Here is a 15,545-nt window from a genome sequence, read left to right on the forward strand (position 1 = left end):
ATCTAATGCAAAGCATATGTGAACATAGCCAAGCTAACTTTGAAAACGATGGGAACCCCAATGCTACTCTGGTTACCAAGAGCATGATGAAGTGTTGTCTTTATAAAATTTAAGAAAATCAGCTAGCAATTCTTCGTAAAATGCAATCATACAAATAAATAGTGAGGATAATATTTATCATGCAGGAAAATATACGAATAGCCACAGAGAGAGAGAGGGAGGAGAGAGAGATTAGAACAAAAAGAACCCTTGAAGGAACCAACCTGCAAGTAATCAGCAACTCACTCCGGACTCAAACGAACCTCCAAATATCGAAGGCAGCATTTGCCACTTTTGTGTGTTGTAACATAACTTCCACTTCTTTTTAATCAGCTTGAACTATAATCAGTAATAAAAGTGACCTTATGTTGCATTAGCATTACTAGTCTCACTAGAATCAAAACAGGTAGATCTAGGAAGTTCTGTTTCCCTTACTACTCTACTGCAAACAACTTTGAATGACTGTGAATTATTTGGTCTTCTCAGTAAACTTAATGGCATTCTCAGTATCTGCCTTCTGTTCCTTCTTCCTCTAACTAAAATATTGAAGGTCTTATCATTGTCAGCTTTCTGCTGCTGTCTCCGCACAGGATGATTGTCGTGTCTGTCGGCATTTTTATTGGAACCATTACTGCTGTTTAAAGGACTAACTGAACAATGAATATTGTCTGCATTCTCAGATCTGATTACGTCCATATTTTTCAAGTTTCCCAGTGCTTCTGATGCTGGAAGAACTAATTGTTTCTTAGACTCGTTCTCTGCGTCAAGATCCACAGGTAAATCAGGTGCCAAATTTAGGTTTTCAGAGTTGATAGATCGCGTCTTTGTCTCCATTATGGGTTCAGAAATTGATTCCACCACCGTTGGTGAGGAAGGAAATTCTATTGGATGGCAGCCAGGCCAAACTGTGATAGGAATAAACTCTGAACCGTTGGAGCATATATTCCGTTGCCAAGGAATATGACTTGGATGAAATGGGCTACTAGTTACTGGAAAAGTGCTGGGTGGTATAGCTTGGGTTTGAGTATATGGAGGGTACACAAACGGCAATGGGTGGATCATGTTAGGTGTTGGTGGGGGAGACGGATATGGGTGGTGAGGAGAGCACATTGAATTAGGTAAAATAGTAACAGGACCTGGATGAAGGGTCATATTCATCCGCCAGGGCCCAACAGGTGGAACGGCTCCTGGACCAGAGGGGAGAGAAATATTCAAAGGCAAAGGTGCAACACGTGCAGCACTTATTGATGGATTGAATGGTGCCGCTGCTGCAGACAACTTCCTGTTGGAAACTTCTCTGGAGTCATTCAGACCTGTAACTGGATGTTTTACATTCAGTGCTTCAAACACTTGCAAATTAAATTTTGTGTCATCATTAAGTCCTATGGTGTTTAATGAAGCTGCAGTACAAGTACCGATTTCTGGAGAATGTACAGAATCTGGTATGCTATCTGCCAATGAACATTGTTCATCCATTTGATTACACTCATTCCCACTGGATTGAACAGGTGAAATACTCTCAGTCCCAGGCACAAGGTTTTCATAATTCTTAGTATCATCTGCTTGAAATTCCTCTTCTTTGTTTGAAGCCTCGGTATCATCTTTTGATTTCTCTGTGTAGTCAACTACTATATTCGCAATTTTCTCTTCCTGATTTTCTCCTTTTAATTCCAGCAACTCGTGTATTTCTTCTGTTTCATATTGTTGCTCACCATGTTCTATAACTTGCTTATTGCATTGCATGTCACTCTGGGGAAGTTTTGCCTGCAACATAGGTATGGAACCTGGTGGTGCCAGGGCTACTTCCTTGTATGATGGGGACTCACCCAAACTAATTATTGAACTTTTCTTTGCCACTGTTCCCGTCTCTTTTGGTAGAAAAGTTGACGACCCTTCATCAGATGGAGAGAATAATGTCTTACCTTCATTATCAACAGACTCCACAGCAGCATCCATGAGGTATGAAGACACAGACTTCACTCTGTATGCCACAGTTTTAATGATTTTCCTACCGAACTTATTTCCAGGTGATTGATTCTTCGGTACATAATATTCCGCAAAACTTTCTGGAGAAGTCCCCTGTTTCTTTAACACATAATATTTACCGGTTCGAAGGTTACGCTTAAGTCCACCATTATCCACTTCAGCAACTAAATCTTTCTTCTGATGAGCAAACATCTTTACAGTGTGCTGACGTCGCTGCCTTGTTCGTCTTCCAAGCAAACCAGCTGATCTGGGTCGTTGAACTGGCTGCCATCCATCTTCCGCTTCCGCATGAGCTTCAGATGGGATATCATTTGAAATCACTGGCATTCTCTCTACAGGTTTCTCAGGCAAAGGCTGTTCAAGCTGAGTGGTATTTTCCTCCGAATATACCTGAATATTTTCTTCAGACTGAATTGGCAGAGGGGAAGATAAATTGTCCAAGTTGGGCTCCACATCAGAGTTAGCGACTTGTTTGTCTTCATCTGACTCCTCCTTACGGACATCTTTTGGGAGCAGGAGCACATCAAAATCTGAGTCGAGCTTTTGTTGCAGGGATATTTCCTTTGCCTAGAAATGAAACACAAATGTAAAATAGGCGTGCTTCTGAAAAACGAATATTTGTCATCAAGTGAAAGTGCACATCATTTTTCAGAGACGGTACTCCATATGGTACGATAATAAACTTTAGAAAAACCCATGAATTCATAGAGACAGGATAACTTTCAAGTTCTACAATGGCACTCACAGAGAGTATATAGCTACTTAGCTTAACTTTGTAACAATCTACATATGTCCAGCGTAGTTGTATCTTTTTTTTTATCAATGTGTATTAATTTACCGATAAAAGAAGCAAAAATATTAACCTTTGCAACATAATTTCTTCTCTTTACTCCCATAGCATCCTTCCCTTTTGCATCATGATTTGGATTAATGTAGTCGAGCAAATCTGATACACTGAAAGAGAAATCATCAGGAGAAATCATCAGTAAGAACGAAATAACATCCATCTCCCAAATGTAATCTTTCTCTGAAGAGGAAGGCAATATGCAATTTGTAGAAGGTAGGTCTATTTTAAGGAAAAATTTGCAACTATGAGACCACCAGAAAACATAAAGCATAGTGCAGTTATTTCCAATCAACAGAAAGATATTAGCCTTTTTCACATTCTCTGCTAGGGTTATCAGGCTTTAAAGTCATTTAAACTCTAACTGCACATTGATTTTAATGTGCATCCCTTATCAGCAAGGGGTTCGAAATTTCAAAAAGAAACCTCACTTCCAGGGACCAAAATGCAGGCAGCATGTCATTAAAATTAGAACCAAAGCCACAACTCAATATTCTGAGTCACTCAAAAGGAAATAAAGCTGAAGGGGTGGGTACGATGGGAAAGATCACATCCCACATTGATAAAGCAATTATTCTCATCAAATTGACGTGGATCCTGAGAATAGGACACATTCAAGCAATGGAGTTCACCAGTCAACTTATCTATTGATAATGTTAGTTAAAGGGTAAAAAGGTTTCCCTCCATGTTCAGGGAGGTAAATGCATTGATTTCAAAAACCATCCAGAAAATGTTGATTTACCTTAGATGGCCCTTGCTGGCTATAGAAGCATCTGGCTTCCGTGTCCCATTTCGAGCAGCTTCTTGCTGCTCAAATGCCTTGGATTCAAAATACTCGAGCCATGCAGCCGCATCCTGCAAGAAAAAACAAGAGGCCCACAAATATTGTAACAACCTTGAAGGGATCGATACAGAGAGAATGTTTCCTCCACAGCCTCCAAAATAATTGCTAAAACTCAGTGATATGTGATAGTCAAGGTCGTAAAAAGAAAAGTATGGTGATCAGCACCAGTAATTGCATCATTCAAACACCAATAAAAAGTCTACACATCCTCTACTGCTAACAAGCATGAAAAACCTAGAACACAAAAACTTGTGATCAGTCATACAATTCTGGACTCAAAAAAATCAAAGTACCTGAGTTCGAAGATCATCTGATCCTAGCTTTGCCCGAAGTATCCGCAAGGTTGTTTGTTCATGCTGAACACTCAAAGGATATGCTTCCATCAAGGAGAGGGCAATTGCGATGGCATGATAACTAGCAGCTGTCTGGAAAACACTAAATGAATTAGCATATCGTTTTTAAACCATGCTAACACAAGTCCACATAACAACTGGAACAAGAATAATTCATCATGAAGGGACAAAAGGCCAATGAATTCTAAGTTGAGAAAATAGAAAATAGAAAATTCAAACCCAGGCAGCATTTCCAAAAGAATCCACAAAAGAAAACAACTCTTGTAAGAACGTGTTTCATTTTCTCTGTATGTTGGAAGGAAGAATGAAAAAACAAATGCTTATGATCCTAATCACATACACATAAAAAACTACAAAGCATATTGCTTTGGAACGAGATAAGGAGGTAAACAGTGACGCTTTCAGTAGTAAGCCACAAAATTACAGCTCGTGTCTCTATAAATGAAATGAGAAAAATCTCAGCAAAATTTGCAAGGACCTGAATATGATCTGGTCCAAGAAGCCTTTGGTTGCATTTCAGAGCTTTATGAAGGTATCTCAGAGCAATACGCACATTACCAAGTCCTTCCTCCATCATAGCAACATTTATGTATGTTGCAGCAGTATTTGGGTGTGATGGTCCACATGTAAGATGCAACAAATACAATGCTCGTTTAACATATCTATACAATGAAAAAGGAAACACATAAGTAAAACTACTAAATACATTCAGAGAAAGCTTTGTTTCCAAAAGGGAAAAGCTCGAAAACAATAACACACACACACGCGCGCGTACATATCTAAATGGTTAGTATCGTTCTTCTACAGCAATTAAATGTAGATTTAAGGGATGTAACTCCGGTTACGTAAACAGATCAAACATTTTAGGCATGTTCCCTTTCCCAGCCTAATTACCTTTTTGCTCAATCATGCTTCCAGACCAGTGGAATATTAGTCTCTTGGTGAATTCAAACAATCCTCACAATTTATTTTCGTCAGAATAATTTTACCATCTCACATGCATAAATGAGCTCCATTCTTACTTGCCAACATGTATCCAAGCACTCATTTTCCCAGGGTCTAACTTGCCTTACAGGCCAATTTTTATTCAAATGATACATATTTTTCCAATGTTCAGCCATATCAATCAGCACCTGAGCCGAGATAAATGTGGAGGCTAAGCCTACAAGAAACGTCCTAAACTTGAAGTCTGTGTTTACAATAATTTAGGCACATGTTTTTCACTCCAAGTTCCCACTGTTTATCTTCATATGGCAGACTGGATCACAGGACTTCTAAGTTGTCAAATTTAATTCACACAAAAAGAGTAATTGTTTTGATAAGACAAAAAAAGTGAACATGCCGTTATTTTCGTATCAATGCCAATGGCTACATACTCCACTTATGCAATACAGAAATGACGGAAACTTTTGTTTCTTCAAGATAAACGAACAGAATATTTTTGTGTAGCCTGGACATGCACCATTTACATGCAAGATTTAAATTTTGAAATATAAAAACATTTTTTGAAAATGAACTTCACCATTACGAAATCACACTTGACAAATTTAAAGGGTACGGTGACTATGAATCAAGAACGCATACTTGAGAGCGAGTTCTGTGTGTTGGAGTCTATAATAGAAGACAGCAAGATCCCCATAACTTTTCATAGTATCTGGATGATCAAGCCCTAGTTCTCGTTCGTTGATATCCAAGGCTTTTTGCTGATAAATTGTTGCCTGTGTACGATCAACAAAATAAAGTGGATTGCAGATATTCTAAACAGTGAGACACTAGAGAATATATTCAATCTAGTAGGTGATTTACAGATGCTACTGGCCTTAGGATAACAACAGGCCGATAGTGTTTTTTCTTAGATGCCACTGCAATAAAATAAAGCAGACTGGGCATGTACCTGGTTGAAGTCTCCAGTGTGATACAAAACAACGGCAAGAAGGCTGTACGCACCAGCTGTCATTCGATGATAGGCTCCACATACTGCAACCAACTTTACAAGGGCCTACGATTATGTTGCATTCATTCAGTTAATTATTAACCTCAGAGATTAGACAAAAGAAATGTGTTTATAATAGCCATTTCCACTCAATTTTGTTTTAGTTGTAATTTGAAACCATGAAAATATTAACTCATGAACCAAACAAAATTCTACCACAGATTGTTTACTAACCTTGTCATCACCCGTAAAGAAGTCGGAAAGAAACCTAACTAAAGTTGATATAAAAAACACAAGGAATTATTGTGAACGTGATCTATAATCCACCTTTGTTCCATAGGCGACAGCTTCTTCAAGTTTTCCTTTATCAAGAGCTGTTTTAGAAGATTCCAAGAGCTGGCGTCCATCAGCAGAAGAGCATGCTGCTTGCTGTATGAAACCAATGACAAATTTATTGCATCTATAACACACCAAGAATATATAAGGTACCTCATCATATGAATTAAAAGGTCTGAAATAACCTTATGCACTGGTACTAGACTAACAATGTCTTCCACTCGGAAAGGCCATGCAGATTCCATATTGTAGTCTCTTGATACCAGTTCAATACCCACCTAGAAACATAGGATATAAAAACTTTAAAGCACTATATACTTAATCTCCAGCCAATATGAAATGGAATAAACAAAACAGGTCCATATCATTGTTTTTTCTTGCCAGACAGCATGAAAAGGGGTAAAGTTTTTCTTTCTAACATGTTGAATGATTGAGAGAGAGAGAGAGAGAGAGAGACAGTAGAAGTCAAATTGCTAGCCACTATCTCAGGCAATACGCAACAATCATGATAGGAAGAATTTATTTTGCACTCAATTACACATTTGTTTTTGAACAAATGAACTGCATTTGGGATTCTCTAATGGAGAACATCCAACAGTTCTTTCACGAATATGTATAATTATCTATCCCTAAAATATAGGCAAGTCAAAGCCTCATGTGGAAAAGAAAGTGACATCTTAAGGATCAACATCAGAAACTAAAAGTGACGATCTTGCCAATCTCCGGCTACTTAAATTCAGCATACCTTATGGCACAAACCACGAAGAATTGCAAATTTTCTCACATCATTATAGTTTGAGCTGATTAGATCCCATCCATATCTCTTCTTAAGAAAAACTTGCAGCCATCCCCATACAAGGGAATGTACATGCTGACCTGGTTGTCCACTTTCAGGAGATCCAAACATCAAATTTAAAGCTGCTGCGATGCTTGCTGCGATGTTTTCAGTTTTGTGGACAGCAGCTATTACTGCCTGCATAATATGCTTGAAAGCCCGTACTATCATCTCATGGATGCAAAGAAACTGCACGTGTGATAACTTCTCTGAAAGCTTAACCTGTTAAAATACAATATGCATTCTAAGTAAAATGTGTGGTTTTATTCCCCACCACACTGCATGTAAAATCAGAAATAATTTTTAGAATTCGGACATCACAAAATATTAGAAAGGAATTAATAATGCCGTCTTTATAAACAAGAAAACATAAAATAATGAAATCCTATGCAATGACTCTTGAACTCAACATCTCAACGAAAATTATCTGATTTCAATTATGTGCATTTGAGGTGACAAATTTGAGCTGCATGGATTCAAATTCAATCATCCTAATCCTCGGGTACATTTCATGGTTAGAACTAATAGAAATCGAAGAATATATCATAAAATTATATTTGATATTAGGCCAGATTGTATTTTTATATTATATGCTATGATATGATATGATGCGATCTAGGTTTAAAAAATATTTTCTACCATATTACCCAATATATATTATCAACCATATGAAGAAGTGATGGTTATAATCTAAACTAAGAGACATTAATAAAACTTTTAACCTACAGGCGATGTTTCTTGGATGTAGGTCACTAGGTCCTCATGACCGGTCAAATAAATCCTACGTTGCAATATGTGTGCTCTTCACTATATTCCTACCTTTTTAAAATTCAACGAGAAAAAATTTGAGAACTTAAAATCCACCATTAAAATCTCGTATATTAATAGTTCACCAATTGGCACTTGAGATTTCCATTAAAATTCCATACTTCATATCCATTTTCAAATCCTCTTACTTAAAATTTATTTTTAATCCAAATCCATGCATCCAAATGTAGCTTTAGATTGCATTTGGATTAAATGATTGATTTGGAGGACTGGATTGTAAACTACTTCAAACATGGAGAATTTGAAATAAATTGGAAATACATAAACAATCGAATGATATCATAGAAAAAGATTAAAACCCATAGATTTAAGAATCCCCCAAACTACTAGAGATTCCATCTATCTCATGGATTTGAAATTCTCAATTTCAGCTAATTCTTGAACCCCTAATTGATTTATACATGAAAGGCAATGACCTCTCTTTTGGTATATAAAAACGATAACTCAAATTTCTAAAATGACAAACATGTAGTATGGACAGAGGAGTTAATAACACCACGAGTAACTTACAACTTGTCCAAGCGAACGCATCCGAAGACCTCTAGTATGCATGAAATCAGTTAGTGTCCGGCCATCCACTGGTGATAGTTCCAATGAACCAAAATCTGCAACCTGTCTTTCGTAATTTAGAATGACCAGAGATGCTATTTTTCAGTAAGATATATAATTCCATATTAAAGGGAAAAAACAAAAGTACCAGCTTTGGCAGGGCGACATCATTATAATACTTTTGGGATAACTCAGCTAATTCTTGCACCGACTACCAACAATAAGAAAAGTAAGTAAACATATTCCAAAAATAAATGCCAGAAAACATTTAGTTAAAAACCACTAAGTATTACATGATACCTTAGTGTGAAGTCCAGTGTCTGACTCTTTTAATCGAGAAAAGGCAGCATCAGACAACAACGTTTTTAGCATAAGTTCACTTTCAGGTGTTTCAGTATCAAACTGAGATTCTGTCACAATTTTCACCTTCTTCTCAGCTTCATCCTTCACTTCATCTGCAGTTGACTTGAAATTTTCAGATTTTGGTATTGCAGTACTTTTATCTGAAGTCTTCTTTTTGCTTTTAAGGGATTTAAGAGGTGTTCCTAGTCCCTCAACCTTCAACTCATTTTTGGCCTTGTCATGAGATGTCTTCTTCTCTTTTTCTGTTTTTTTCTGATCTTGTATATGCTGTACCCAGCAGGCTCCAAGTTCCCATCTCACAAAAGCATCTGTACAAGTTTCCTCTTCCCGAAGCTTTGAAAGACTGTCCTCCAATATTCTCTCAACAAAAGCTTGGGAAGAACAGAGATCATCACCCTTTAACAAAGGTGAATTCTGGGTTAACTTATTTTGTTTTGGAATGTCATTTTCATGAAGAAGCAGCCTCAAACTGCAAATATACAAGATTAAAGTAACAAAATCATTTCTAAGTGAATACTAGAGACCGAGAGATAGCATACACTGTAAACTAGTAGTGTGAAATAAACCCAGAATAAATGTAAGCTGATCATAAAAGCTTATCCAGTTCAATTAGGAACACTTAATACGGAGTGCAGAGTGGAAGTGGCGTAACATTGCCTAAAGAGGAAATAGCAAATGAATCTCATTTTAGAAATTATGTGCTGATTAGCATAATTATGGGAATATTTAGTAAATAAACCTGTTAATGTTGAGGGCATTAGCGCCACCATCTGGCTGATCAAGAAACTCCAGGCTTTGTGAATTAGGATTCACATTTACACCGTCAATCCCTTGCACTTTCACGCTCGCTATATAACCGCAAAACTTTATGTTCACAACCCCTAGGGTAGAAATATCCTGCAGTCAACATACACAAACTTCTTGATTATAAGATTTGACAAACGACAAGCAAAACATGTTGAATAAACAGCTTTCTTTCCTCAAGTCCTTTGAATCTTACATGAGCAGCAGTATTTTCATCAGCTGTGATTCCCTTAAGCAGGTTTCTTTCACCCAATTTTTTGGGTTCCATCCCAATAGCTGCTTGTCCATCAATCTTAGTATCCACTTTGCAGCTAGCATTAGAAGCATCTTTGGTTACAGAAATGCATAAACCCCCAACTTTCTCAGCATGGATAATTTGACTGTCCAAAGCAGAATGAATTAAATCTCGATTTTTCATGACATGTTTCACAGCTGCAATAGCTTTAAAAATAGCAACATCTACAAATAAACTGTGAAGAAGAAAGGCTTTTCTATCTCGTATCTGCCTCTCCTCAGCTGTTTGGCATGGCAGCGACACGATAGACAAAAATCCATTTCCATAAGGTAGCAGGTCACTTTTTCCATCTCTGCCTAGACCACCTCCATTTCCTCCCCAGTTTTCATCCTCTGAAGGCAGAGGAGGAAATGCAGATGGTGATTGTGCAGCAGCAGGAGGGACAAGCCATGTGTTGGATCTGAAGCCAAAAGGTAGGTTCCCATACTGCAGTAACGAAAAGGTAATTCAGTCGCGAATAATGTAAAACTTGACGCAAAAAGAAAGATGTGGCAAAAAGGCTGTTGATTCAGAGAATCCAAGGTACCGATGCTTTTACCTTATTTCTTTCTGAAAATGCTTTCATGAGTACACTGTAAGCCTGAAATGGAGATAAGAAGATTTATCAGGTCTCAAAAATTGCTTCAGGCACCAAAAGAAGTGCATCACAGTTAGTAAAAATTTTAAGCCATCTTCAGAAATGCACTCTAATGAGAGAAGACTAGATAGTGAGGGCAACTATTGCACACGTTCCAGGAATCTCGCCACAGTAATGCACCATAATCTGTTACGAAATGCTGCCACAGCCCAGTTTATAAAAAATTACAGCTCAGAACAGGGGATAACAAGGATGATTAAAGGGATTAGCACGCTGACAGTAATCCACTTGATGGAAATTTAAAGTTAATAACATAAGCAAAGAACCAAAATATCAATGCAGAGCATTTTAAGGATAACAGCAATCAAATGCGAGGCTAACATAAAAAAATAACCAAGAAAGTATGGGACTGACATTATCAAAGGCTCTGCTGAGTTGTCTCAACAGGTCAAGCAGATTGTGACAAAGAATTTGCTGCTTTCCAGTGCTACAAAAACCTTTTCTGGAAGCTTCTACAAGAATCAATTTCCCGTTGCACAACTTAACCTGCAAAAAAAAAAAAAAAGCAGAATATTCTGTTATCGTTATGCCTCCATTTAAGTAAAAGCTTCAAGGGACTTACTTCAAGAGTGAAAAGATGATCAGTCCCTAAAACTCCACCAGTTTTCTTCATGCCCAACCTTATAACTGACACAGTCGTGAATCACATATCCATAAGTGTGCATTCCCACTAAGGCTAGATATAATTCAAGAAAAGAAAAAAAACAACTTGTTTTTCCCTAGCAACTTCCAAGGTCCGACACTAACTCATTCGGCAAAATTTTGGATAAATGCCAACACTTGATAAATTGCACACTCCACACATCTTCTGTCGTCCCCTTGAAGATTGAAAGTTTCGTTCAAGATAATTACAGTTATATTTAAATTGCAAACAGAAGAAAAATGTATATTTCGAACAAGTAAATGTTATTAATAGATCATCGATGTACTTCAGTAATTTACATACACATAAAACAGAGGTGGGCCTTCTTCCAAAAAAAAAAAAAGGCGGGCCCAGAGTGAGTTAAATTATTAAATACTGAAATTGACCTCAAGTAGAAAGCTCACGACATGAGAAACTAACTCTCTGTGTGTGTGTGTGTGTGTGTGTATATATGTGTATGTACATATTAACTGAAGTCAGGTTTAGGACGATGGCGAGGTCGAAAGAATCGATCTTTTTCACTTCATTCCAATCCATGATCCACTCCCATGCAAGATAGAATCTATTAAGAAGTGATAGAAGAAGGAAAAAGATTTACATTGAAGTGGAGGTGTGAGATGAGAGAGAGAGAAGAACTCGTAGAAGTTCCCCAGGTTGGGTGAAATGTTATTCATCTCCCCTTCTCCGTCAACCAACGCCGAAGATGCGTACTTCGCCTCCGCCAGTGACGACGGAGGCGAAGAGCTGTCTTTTTTACTGTTTGAGCTTTGAGATGTACTCGATTTCCTCGAGAGCTTGGCATCCTGCACACCTCGCACATTCTTTACAGTGTCACCGTCCGTGAATGTGGAGGCCGAGGAGGAATGGTCCTTGTTCCCCGACGGCCCAAACGAAGTCGTGCTGGAGACGATGTCCAACAGCCTTCTAACGTGCGCCGTGGCGCTCTCTTCATCGTAGTCCTCTGGGATAAGGAGAAATCCAAAGAGTTAGGGATAAAATAGGAATTTCATTTTTTTGGTCCTACGTGTCATAGTTTTTTATTTTAACCTTCGACTAGCGTGAGGGTGCAGGGTTTCAGTGCGGACACGTCCACGGTGTCTTTCAGTTGTGGGCCCCTGACCTGTAATTTAATGGGCCATCCAGGAAATCTAGTGAGCTCAAATTCTGGAATCTAATTGGGCTCTCTCATATATAGCTATATCCATTAGGTTTTGTTATATATATACACACACACACACACATTAGTTTCGTATGAAATAAACATAAGATTGATTAACATAAATAAATCTAATTTACTGTGTCGGATTAACCAACCCTATGTGTTAAAAGAAATATTTCTTTAGTATTACACCCTTATTAATGGATTCAATGCATCATTAAAGATGTACTCGTTCGAAAAATGAATAAAATTGTTATAAAACAACTCATAGTCCGAACATTTTTTTCGTTTTTTCTTTTCTATTTACAACATTTATCTTATAAGTATATGCATATGGACATTATTCGTTTGGAAAAATCAATCTTATAATGATTTATTAAGGTTTTTATTTTTATTTTTTTGGAAAATATAAATGTAGTTCAACATGTACAATCAAACACAATTTTAACGCCTCGCAATCGAACACAAAGTTCTACAACTTAAAACATAATAAAATAGTTAACATAGAACTCTTGTGAGACGGTCTCATGGGTCAATTTTGTTAAACGTATTCTATTTATGTCACTCATGAAAAAATATTATTTTTTATATCAAAATTATTATTTTTTATTGTGAATATGAGCATGGCTGACCAGTTTCACGAATAAAGATATTTGAGATCGTCTCACAAGATGCTTAATCAATATTTAATCATGTATTTAAGCACAACTCCTTTAAGAATACATAAATTTGGTGTTATTTTATTTTTAGATGGGAAACAGTTCATTACAGTTGAGTCTTTTAAACTCGAGACATTGTCCTAAATTTATGATCTCGATTAGATTAACTACCAGAAGGAGAACAATTTACCTCGTGACATAGGGAGAAGTTGGTGATATGGCACGTTAATGTGTTAACTAACAACAGTTGACGAACATCTATTATTTTGTCAGTTGATATTCCCTGTTCGACAAGAACACAGAGAAAAAAAAAAAGAAACTTAGAACTCACTTATGTATAAATGTCGTAAAAATCACATTGCCCAGATGGCTAGATGTCCTTTCTTGTAAATGAAATAAGTAAATTATAGATAAATCCAAAATTTAAAATGCTGCACCAGTTCTAGTAAACTGGGTAGTGGTGAGAATTATATATATATATATATATATATATTCGTGTTTATCAACGAGGTATCACTTTTCTATTGTATTTGATGAAATATATCTAAAGTATACATTAAATAGATGAATGTCACCTCATTGATCGGCGCAGAGAGATTAGCACGATTGGTGAGCAGCATATAACCAAAACTATATATACTATTTTTTTAAATAAACTAGGATGCAAAACTTAATATTTTAATATACCAACGGAGTCTAGACGATAAGTGAATTTTTTTTATGTTCATGCAATCTCTCTTATCTTCCAAAGTACGTACGTAGAATATTTTCAAAAAAATGAAAATAAAAAAAGAGAGAGTTCCAAGGTATTTACATATTATTTTGTGTGAATTAATCTTTTTTTTTAAAAAAAATGGTGTAGCTAGCTAGGGTAACAAACCTTCAAAACAACACGAGATTCGTCTGTGAGGCTAACTTTGATATCCAACACAACTGGAAGAACTGCATATTAAAGCATCAAATATATGTAAATATATAATATTTTCCAACGAAATAAAACAAGCAAATAAAAAAAAATTACCCTTCTCGTCTTTCTTCTTCTTGTCACCCTTGGGCTTGCCCCGAGCGTTCTTTGGTGCCATTCTGAAACTTGAGCTAGCTCCTTAACTAACCTTAAATTTCGAAAATGTATTGACTGCACTGAATTTCAATTTCATAATACTTGAAAAATCGACAAAACTAAACAAAATTCCACGCATTTTTCCAGAAAAAAGAAAAATGAGCTAGTCTATTCCTATTAATGTTGTTTTGAGAATATTACAGATAAGCTTTTGTGAGGCAGGAATATTATAATATTTAACATTAACCCAACTATATATATGTTTTAACAACTTTTTACACAAGAACAACAATTAAAGAATGAAGAAAAATAATTGCCAAATACATATTTACGTACGCAGATGTAATATATATATATATACACACACATAAGAAACAGTAGTGCTTACTGCAAGGTAATAATTAAGAGTTAAACCAATTTATAGCAGATTTCAATTCAAGATTGCGACAAAGTGTAATCCCGGCTAGGATTGATGCAAGGGTTACTTAAAATCGGTATTCATTTATATTTATATCCAGGAAAGCAGTCATGAAGAAATGATATCTGCAGTACGCGGGCGAGGTTGTACCTTGGTCAATAGATGGTTGTACACCGGTGGAGCTAGGTTCAGTATTTGGATGATGTGCAGATATCGCAGTGCACCATTAAAAGAGAGCTTGAGAGACAGAGGGAGGGAGAATATTGGAAGAGGCAAAATGAAAGAGATATACAAGGGGGTGGGGTGGGGTGGGGGTGTGATAAGGGAGGAAGGGTTGAGATTTAATGGTCAGAATTGTATGGCAGCTTCTGTCCAATAGGCATACTCGATGTTTATCATTTTAATATGAGAACTTTTAATTGGGTTTAGATTTATTATTGCCCCTTGGATATATGGATATGATTTTGAACTAAATATTTGAGTGATGAATTTCAAATAAGATTTATTTTGAGTTTATTTAAAAACATACAATTATAATTGAAATTGCGTAACTTGATATATATAGAGTTTACTTGAGTTTTGTAGATTTAAACAATGAATTTGAAATCCATATTTCAAGTTCATCAATTCAAGCCAACCTTGTGTTTTTATAGAGGTTACTGAATGAAAATTTGACTGAGCAAATTGATTAATGGATACATTACATTTTTGATCATATAACTTGTATGTTCTATTTTTGTCATGTTTTTTTTTTTCGATTTACATTTTAATGAGTCCACTTATTTGCATTTTTTCGATTCTATTCATTTTCATCGGAGTGCTAACGCGTTGAAAAATAATTGTGTTATAAAAAATTATTGGTGTGACACCTGATGTGTACACTGCAAACGTGTGGCGCCACGCCACACTAATGAAAAATAAATAAGATTGAAAATTACTAACTATTAAACTAACACCGTA

General features: G+C 36.4%; 1 protein-coding gene across 6 annotated transcripts; it reads right to left on the reverse strand.

Moving 5' to 3' along the window:
• Positions 1-386: 386 nt before the first annotated feature.
• Positions 387-14,890, reverse strand: LOC142526269 (protein REDUCED CHLOROPLAST COVERAGE 1-like). Of its 6 annotated transcripts, XM_075630537.1 has the most exons (25): positions 14,736-14,890; positions 14,129-14,247; positions 13,988-14,049; positions 13,298-13,390; positions 12,337-12,409; positions 11,888-12,250; positions 11,209-11,273; positions 11,001-11,132; positions 10,548-10,589; positions 9,911-10,435; positions 9,650-9,807; positions 8,848-9,379; positions 8,696-8,758; positions 8,509-8,610; positions 7,081-7,392; positions 6,521-6,613; positions 6,327-6,428; positions 5,961-6,065; positions 5,651-5,784; positions 4,545-4,728; positions 4,007-4,138; positions 3,612-3,724; positions 2,889-2,979; positions 1,281-2,592; positions 387-1,223 (listed from the first exon to the last, which is right to left on the reverse strand). In XM_075630537.1, the coding sequence occupies exons 2-25, from the start codon at positions 14,187-14,189 to the stop codon at positions 403-405; spliced, it is 5,670 nt and encodes a 1,889-aa protein (XP_075486652.1). In that variant the 5' UTR covers positions 14,190-14,247; positions 14,736-14,890; the 3' UTR covers positions 387-402. The 6 variants fall into 6 exon arrangements, with proteins under 6 accessions (XP_075486652.1, XP_075486650.1, XP_075486648.1 ...); XM_075630535.1 differs by having other exon boundaries at positions 387-2,592; positions 14,129-14,219; XM_075630533.1 differs by having other exon boundaries at positions 387-2,592.
• Positions 14,891-15,545: the final 655 nt, after the last annotated feature.

Source organism: Primulina tabacum, chromosome 15 (assembly GCF_025594145.1).
Source record: "Primulina tabacum isolate GXHZ01 chromosome 15, ASM2559414v2, whole genome shotgun sequence".
Classification (NCBI taxonomy): domain Eukaryota; kingdom Viridiplantae; phylum Streptophyta; class Magnoliopsida; order Lamiales; family Gesneriaceae; genus Primulina; species Primulina tabacum.

Coding starts and splice junctions, on each gene's coding strand:
- LOC142526269 (XM_075630535.1), bottom strand. CDS start 14,189: ATGGCACCAAAGAACGCTCGGGGCAAGCCCAAGGGTGACAAGAAGAAG. Junction 11,133..11,208: donor ATCATCTTTTCACTCTTGAA/GTAAGTCCCTTG, acceptor TTTTTTTTGCAG/GTTAAGTTGTGCAACGGGAA. Junction 9,380..9,649: donor AATGCCCTCAACATTAACAG/GTTTATTTACTA, acceptor GTATATTTGCAG/TTTGAGGCTGCTTCTTCATG.